Source organism: Triticum dicoccoides, chromosome 6B (assembly GCF_002162155.2).
Source record: "Triticum dicoccoides isolate Atlit2015 ecotype Zavitan chromosome 6B, WEW_v2.0, whole genome shotgun sequence".
Taxonomy (NCBI): domain Eukaryota; kingdom Viridiplantae; phylum Streptophyta; class Magnoliopsida; order Poales; family Poaceae; genus Triticum; species Triticum dicoccoides.
The window spans coordinates 94,666,063-94,674,090 of record NC_041391.1 but is presented as its reverse complement, the minus strand read 5'-3'; the positions used below and the strand labels follow the sequence as shown (position 1 = coordinate 94,674,090).

The 8,028-nt window shown below is 51.1% G+C and overlaps 1 protein-coding gene and 1 non-coding gene across 5 annotated transcripts; both read right to left on the bottom strand.

Moving 5' to 3' along the window:
* Positions 1-3,842: 3,842 nt before the first annotated feature.
* On the bottom strand, positions 3,843-7,410 carry LOC119322179 (REF/SRPP-like protein OsI_017815). Of its 4 annotated transcripts, none has more exons than XM_037595670.1 (3): positions 7,003-7,410; positions 6,664-6,912; positions 3,843-4,033 (listed from the first exon to the last, which is right to left on the bottom strand). In XM_037595670.1, the coding sequence occupies exons 1-3, from the start codon at positions 7,213-7,215 to the stop codon at positions 3,941-3,943; spliced, it is 555 nt and encodes a 184-aa protein (XP_037451567.1). In that variant the 5' UTR covers positions 7,216-7,410; the 3' UTR covers positions 3,843-3,940. The 4 variants fall into 4 exon arrangements, with proteins under 4 accessions (XP_037451567.1, XP_037451570.1, XP_037451568.1 ...); XM_037595673.1 differs by having other exon boundaries at positions 7,101-7,410; XM_037595671.1 differs by lacking the exon at positions 3,843-4,033 and adding an exon at positions 4,040-5,974.
* LOC119327134 lies at positions 5,750-5,883 on the bottom strand. The gene has a single exon (XR_005158413.1). It is a non-coding gene; the product is annotated as a small nucleolar RNA snoR80 (small nucleolar RNA).
* Positions 7,411-8,028: the final 618 nt, after the last annotated feature.

Sequence of the window (8,028 nt, the reverse complement as noted above, 5' to 3'; positions counted from 1 at the left end):
GCGCGGGGGTGGCCGCAGGGAGCCGGCAGACGGCCGGGCCAGGACTGGGCCAGAGCCGGCGCGGACGAAGGAGCACGCGGCAGCCGCGGTGCTGGTGGCCGGGCACTCGGGGCGGAGCCGGCGGCCCGAGGCGATGCGGACGGGCGTGGATGGTGCGGCCAGGAGGCGGGCAGGCGGCACGGCTGCATCCGAGTGCTCAGAGACGGTGGCGCGAGGGGGCAGGGAGCCGGAGGATGGGGCGCGAGCCGTCGCGGCGATGCACAGGAGCGGTGGTGCCCGGGGCAGGGGAGGCCGTGTTAGCTCTAATCTTGATTTGTATCTGCATACTTAGTTTGTTTTTTGTCATGCATGTGACTTAGATGGTCTAGGGAGTGATAGGCAGGTGAAGGTTCACTTTGAGTCGTAGAAAGGCGAGATGCCGAACTGGTCGTGCGACGCGGCCGGTGTGCAAGGTGTGATGCCATGGGGCTGTGCGATGCAGCAACTTCGTGTGAAGCGACATGGTACGAGGGAAGTGCAGCGTGACAACCTGTGTGAAAGAGCCCTGGAGCCAACGTCTACACATGCGTGATCCGAGTGAACAGGTTGAGTCAGTTTGCATGCATGTGAGTTTGTTAGCTGCATGTAGTGTGCATTTGAGGCCAAGTCATGGCTCCTGGAGAGATTCCAGGATTAAGATAAGGTCAGTTAGTACATGGTTAGTGCATGGAGAGTTTAGTGGAGTAGTGGGTCTAGGTATTGGCGTGAGTTTTGCACGGCAAGAGTGCCAGCCCCTGCTGTATAAATGTGTTGCTTTGAGTAATCAAAAGAAGAGGCCGTGAGGGCACAAGTGGCAAGATGTAGCACTAGTGTTCACCAAGGAGCAGACCCTCTTGGCAAAGCAGCGGCTGTCTTCTCTTTGGTGTATGCGTGTGTGTGTGTGTGTGGAGTTTCACCATGACCGTGTAGTGTGTGTTCTTGAGAGAGACAAAGAGAGATGGAGATTGAGTTGTGAGAGGCAGCTCAGGAGGAAGAAGAAGCGGTGCTGCAAGGAGAGATGGCGCCAACAATTGGTATCAGAGCCTCGTCGATCCGGCGGCGGTGGCGGTGCAAGTAGGATGCTTGTGGTGGCGCGAGGCCGCTTGTGGCTTTGACGGCGCGAGGCCGTTATGAGGAGAAGATGTTGTGGCAATCTGCGCCGCGAAGGCGTCGTCCACGTCAAGAGATGGCCGCCACATGCGGCAGGAGGTCGTGGTACATGGCGCCGCGAGGGCGTCGTCCACGGCAAGAAGGCATGGTGATTGGCGTCGCGAGGACGTCATCGATGACAAGATGGTCCATGGTGACCGGCGCTGCGACGGCGTCGGTGGCGGCGAGTGGCCGGCTGCAGCGCCGCGATGGCGTCGCCAAGTGGCAGCGGGTGAAGCCGCGTGAAGATTGAAGAATCAAGATTAAGGGGGAAAATGTTAGCTCTAATCTTGATTTGTATCTGCATACTTAGTTTGTTTTTTGTCATGCATGTGACTTAGATGGTCTAGGGAGTGATAGGCAGGTGAAGGTTCACTTTGAGTCGTAGAAAGGCGAGATGCCGAACTGGTCGTGCGACGCGGCCGGTGTGCAAGGTGTGATGCCATGGGGCTGTGCGATGCAGCAACTTCGTGTGAAGCGACATGGTACGAGGGAAGTGCAGCGTGACAACCTGTGTGAAAGAGCCCTGGAGCCAACGTCTACACATGCGTGATCCGAGTGAACAGGTTGAGTCAGTTTGCATGCATGTGAGTTTGTTAGCTGCATGTAGTGTGCATTTGAGGCCAAGTCATGGCTCCTGGAGAGATTCCAGGATTAAGATAAGGTCAGTTAGTACATGGTTAGTGCATGGAGAGTTTAGTGGAGTAGTGGGTCTAGGTATTGGCGTGAGTTTTGCACGGCAAGAGTGCCAGCCCCTGCTGTATAAATGTGTTGCTTTGAGTAATCAAAAGAAGAGGTCGTGAGGGCACAAGTGGCAAGATGTAGCACTAATGTTCACCAAGGAGCAGACCCTCTTGGCAAAGCAGCGGCTGTCTTCTCTTTGGTGTATGCGTGTGTGTGTGTGTGTGTGGAGTTTCACCATGACCGTGTAGTGTGTGTTCTTGAGAGAGACAAAGAGAGATGGAGATTGAGTTGTGAGAGGCAGCTCAGGAGGAAGAAGAAGCGGTGCTGCAAGGAGAGATGGCGCCAACAGGCCGTGGACGCTCGGAGGCGGGGAGGAGGAGGTCGCGCACGGGGACGCACGCGCGACTGCAGGCTTGGAGGAGGCATGCCGGGGCTTCCGTGCTTGGGGGACACAGCGCGGCGGCGAGCCCGCGGAAGCCGGCGCAGGATGCGCGACCCGGCCAGCGGTTCCGGAACCCGGTAGAGGAGCGCTGGAGGCGGAAGAGCAGGGCCGGCGCTGCTGCAGAGGCGGGCAAAGCAGCATGCAAGTGCGGCGGAGCTGGAGTACGAGCACGCGCTGCCAGAGGAGCTTGAGTAGACGCAGATGCGGGAGCAACCAGCACGGCCACGCGCCGGGATGGCCGGAGATGCGCGAGGCACAGCATCAATCAGACCATTGTCTGTTAGTCTGGGTAGCATACATGCATATATGGTTTGTGTCTAGGTAGCATCTGGGGCATGTACGGGGTAGTATCTGTGTAGTGCATGGCCAATGGTTTGACCATTGTTGACTAGCATCTAGCTAGCTTGCAAAGATGGAGTATGGAGAAGCGAGCGCTCGTGTGTCGGCCAAAGCAAACGCAATGCGGGGGAAGCAAACGCAAGCGGCGTGTGGATGGCCACGGTCGACCGAAATGAGGCCGCGCGCGCGGCACGTGCGCGGACGGATAGCCGGTGTCGCAACAGTGGTGACGAAGAAACCGACGGTGAGGACGCGCCACCCCTCGCGGCTGCTCTGGGGGCGGGTCGATGTCGAGCCCCCGAGCGCTACCGGAGAGACGGCGCGACGCCGCTGCGGAGGCGATGAAGAAAAAAGGGTCCCGCCCGGACAGCGAAACCAGCAGCAGCGTGGTAGCATAGTAGTAGTACCACACCACGGTAGGCGCCAAATGTCGTGGTATTCTCACGGGGGGTGTTGCAAGACGACATATGCCACAAGGGCTTAGTGTGAGGGTAAGACTGCTGCTGATAGGACCGGGAGCGGGTATGCGAGTAGCACGCGGTGGTTTACCCAGCTTTGGAGCTCTCCGGAGAGATAATACTCCTACTGCTGCATGTCTGAATGTATCTGGTATATCTGGTACAGAGTGCTCCTGAAGCTGTATCTGAGGTCAGTACCATAGGCATCTGGCCTCGTATATGTGTGTATGGCCGCATGTGCCTGAGCATGCATGCGTGAGTGTGTGGCTGGCTAGCTAGGTCTCTTGCTAGCTAGCTTTCTTGTGTGTATGTGTGAGTCTCCATCCCCCTGGATGGATGGATGTGTGCCCATATATATATGCATGGCTAGCTTACAGAGTAAGCTATGTGGTGGGCATGGGTAAGGCATGGGTAAGGCATGGTGCATGTCATGCTTGTCCCCTGGGTCACTTCATAAATAGTGCCAGGGGACAAGTGACACTATACATGATGGTATCGAGGTACAGCCGTCTTGTCCACGGTATGGCCGCCACGTCGGGGTCTTGTCAGTGTCGCTTCGAGCTATAGTCGGCAGCCGGCTGGTTGGCGCAGTCGGCAGCCGGCTGGTTGGCGCAGTCGGCAGCCGGCCGGGCAGAGCAGTCGGACGGGGAGCCGGCAGGAGCGGCCGGGCAGTCGGACTGAGGGGCTTTGCTAGCCCCGATGTCTTGAAATATGGTCTTGCCGTGTTCGGGGTACCCGTGGTCAATTACTTCGACATCACCTCAAAAAAAAACAATAAATGATCAATATTTCCAATATTTCAACCACACAAATTTTCATAAATGACGTCATATTACAATCATCCAGGAATTTAGAACACCCAGGAAGTGCAAACATCCAGGAACATAAAACTAGCTACAAAGATGAAGTGTTGCCTTCTTCGAACTTCTTCAACCCAGAGCTCCTGTAGAAGAGAGGAAATTATCATTATCATGGCTGTCAATGAAAGCAATATCTTCCAACAAAGAACAACTAGGAAAAGAATAGTGAACAGAATAATAAACAGATACACAAGCAGCTAGGAGTCGATCCTGAAGCATGAGGGCATGAATAACGGTAGCAACACTAACGTAAGCAGAAAATTGAATATCAATCATTAGTATACTGTTGCTGAGGCATTAGTATAATGAACAGAAAAATAAATAAATCTTGAAGCATTAGTATACTGCTGCTGAGGCCAGAACCAAACAAATGCAATGGCAACACTACCGTAAGCAGCAAAGCAGCAAAGTAGATCTGTCCACTATCCGCCTAAGAAAACACAGAAGTACAATGCTTGAGATACATGTACGCACCAAGAAAAACAGGCAATGTGAACAATAACTCTAGGAGTAAAAAGAACGTAAATAATACAACAATCTCTGAACACCTAGATAGTAACTAGAATGGTTGCTTGCTGTTCATGAGTGTCAACCATCAGCATGTGTGTACATCAAAAAGAAAACAATAGGATTCGTCTTTTCCATATACGACAATCAGCAAACATGTAACATCATTACATTACCACAAAAGAAAAGTCCAGAATTACCAAAAGGTTGCATTCTAACAAAATTGACAACAAATTCCATGTACATAAATAGTATGACTAACACTAACCAGTATGTGTTAATGGAGTGACAAAAAATTTCTCACTAGCTGGGAGTTATTGGTATATAGTGTTATGACATGTGCAACTCTAACTAAACTGGCCATAGAAGTGGAAAGACCTACAAGAACAAGTTCAATCAAAATCCAGGCATGTAAAATTTTAAGCGCCATCATAATAGATCTACAAAAACAAACCATGATCATCATGCATCAGGATTTACGGTTCTAGCTAAACAACAAAGAGATAAGAGAAAAGATAAATGCTGGGAGTACATCAAAAATCCCAGAAATTCACATCTCCTAAAGAGCAGAAGCAGGGCTAAGAGAGCATGCATGCATGCCTAGATCCTGAATCCTTGCTTCTTGCAACTTCGACCTAGAGCTCACGTTGAAACATGAATGAAGGAAATCATCTGCATGTTGTAAAACAAAATGGTTATGAACTCAGCAGTACATACCAAAACACCACATTAAACATGTACATCAGTACATACCAAAATACAGCATTAACTTGTTCAGGAGTGCATACCAAAATACTACAGTAAACTCAGCTGGATTAATTCATTTTCAAGCATCTACTGGATTAATTCACAAAGGCACACCACAATTAGACTGAGAACAAAACAAAAACATGTGCGGAGCCGAGCTACAGATATAACATAGCTGATGGTTCACTTCATTTTCACACGCTAACTGCTGACTATGACATGCAAATATATAGTATCATGTTTGCAGAGGCATTTACTGCTGTGCAACGGAGCAAAACTCAGCTGGTAACTTGCAGTCTACTTACAGCTACAATGATATCTTAAGAGTTACAGTCTAAATACACAAAACTTAAGAACATGGGAATAAGCAGACCAACCCCCACATTCTAATAATTCAAACACTCAGCAGTCAAATGTGTATGCGTGTGCATGTAAATGTACCGAGGTTATGCAAAACGATGGTGCATTCAAACTATGAGATCATTTGGTTCGAACATTTAGATCATTTAACACAGAGAAAAGAAAAATAACAGAGGACTGCATATGAATGTATGTGTCATTTCCAGGATAAGTTGGCACATAGAATGCCACCAATCAGGATATACCACACAACAGAGAATAGCTTGTAGCGTCCGAGACTAATCGCCATGAGGAACACAAATCATCCTCAGGAATTGGTAATGAATGCACATCAATCAAAACAAAGAAAAAAAAAGATGGAATTTGTGTTGTCCCTGCAAGTGCCATAAACCTGCAGCAGCAGCTTCTTCCTGGCGACATTTTATTAAACTCAAATTAGTAAATGAATGAACAATTGACACTGCATAATGCTTGCCTCACACTGACCAATAAATCAGTTGCAAGAACAAGCCACAATTAAACTCAAATGGCCATATTATTATGATATTTGTTTCGTAATAGGATATCTCTCACGCAACCACATGCATAAATTGATTGATGGGAGAGTTACAGCCAATCCATTTCGATTTCCCCAGATAGATGCAAGAAAAATATGAGAAGCTCAATTAACATCAACTAAATTTTGCCCCGTACCAACTAAATTCTAGTACAATCAAACAATATACAGATAGAAAATGAAGCAGACAGCTGCCAACAACAAATTATAATTAGTGCCTAACAAGTCGGTTTCTCTGGTTTTCAGAGATGGTTTGTGATCAACAGATGGGGAAACACCTTGATTTCTAGGTATCAAAACTATTAGGACATCATCTGTACTACTTCACAAACTAGATTAACAGGACAAACCAATCCACCATAAGATCAGACAAGCCGTTTCATCGGCATAATGACTTATAGCACAATGCAGATGCAATGTGAAATCAGGAGCAGAGAACAAGCAGGTACTCCCGTGGCGGAAAGCGACAACCAGGAACTGGATCAAATAATCAATCCTTGCATACAACTAAGAAATCAAGTTGAGTTTCTCAATCGTTCTCACCTTGCGGTCGAGGAACTTGAGGAGATCGAGCGGCATGGCGTGGTAGCGGTCGTAGACGGGGCCGACGACGGCCTTGACCGTCCCCTCGACGTGGTCGACGCCAGGGAGGAGTGGGCCGGCGCCCTGCTTGGCGTAGGCATAGGCCGTGGCCGCCAGCACGACCGCCTGTGCCGCCGCCTGCTGCACGAACTCGAGGTGCCTCAGCCTGGCCGCCTCCTCATCGGGCGTCCTCTCCACCGTCACCTCCTCCTGCGCGCGCGCCAACAAACCACAGATCAGCCCCAAAACACAAGGAAATTAATAAAAACCAAAAACAAATCTCGGGACGAGATACCTTACCGCCGCGGGCTGGGTGCTGATCGGAGTGGCGTCGCTGTTGCCGGACTGCGCCATCACTACCGGGATGCAGAACGAGGTGGGAGGGAGGGAGTTCCTACCAGATCTGGCCACGACATGAGCAGCTCGAGTCGATCTAGGAGGAAAGGGGAGGGGCTGCCGGCGATGAGGTTGGAGGTCACTGGGAAGAGGATGGCGGTGGATTGGGTATGGCATTAGGGAGAGAGGCGGATAGGGAGACGACCGACCGTGTCCTCCGTCGTCGCCGTGGACGCAGCCACCCGCGAGGGCGGCTGGCAGGTGACGCGGTGGGCGCCGCTGCGCGACGGGGAGGAGGTGGCGGCGGCGAGGAGCCGAGGAAGGAGGAGTGTGGGTGTGGGTTAGGGTTTTGGAGGGATGGGATCGGAGGTGGGTGGGAGACGAGAGGAGGGATGGATCGGGGTGGGTGGGTCTGTGGGGTTTCCCCTTTTCATTTTCTTTTTTCTTTTTTTTCTCTATTGTCGGGGAAGCTGATCCACGAACACCTATGGGACCGGCGGACCGAGCCCCCTTCGGTTCGGCGGGGGGCGGATGTCGCATGAAGAGCAGATCGAGGCGAAGCACACGAGCAGTTTACCCAGCTTCGGAGCTCTCCGGAGAGATAACACTCCTACTGCTGCATGTCTGAATGTATTGAGTTCTTGCTCGGGAGCGCTGAGTGCTACAGTACACACTAGCTGCTAACGAGGCCGAGCGTGAGTGTTTTTCTGCCTTCGAACCCCCTCTATGTTGCGCATGGGCCTCCTTTTATATGCTCAAGGGGTCTCCGACAGGTGGTAACGTAGACAAGGGTAAAAATGGAAAAGGAATTGCGGTTGGTACAACTACTTGTACAGTGTATCATACCTAACCCTGACGGCAGGGGACAAAGGCATCAAATGCCCATCTACGTCGCCCAAACAGTGCAAACAGGGACCGTCAGGGACGCCACCGCTCGCCACGATGGCAATCTTGTCAGCGTCGCCTGCCACCGCGCACCGCTGACTGCAT

Bases quoted from the DNA above. Each gene is read 5' to 3' on its own strand.
- LOC119322179 (XM_037595670.1), bottom strand. From the start codon at position 7,215: ATGCCATACCCAATCCACCGCCATCCTCTTCCCAGTGACCTCCAACCT. The intron at 6,913-7,002 runs GTAAGGTATCTC...GCGCGCGCGCAG, and splicing joins TCAGCACCCAGCCCGCGGCG to GAGGAGGTGACGGTGGAGAG. The intron at 4,034-6,663 runs GTGAGAACGATT...TCTCTTCTACAG, and splicing joins TCAAGTTCCTCGACCGCAAG to GAGCTCTGGGTTGAAGAAGT.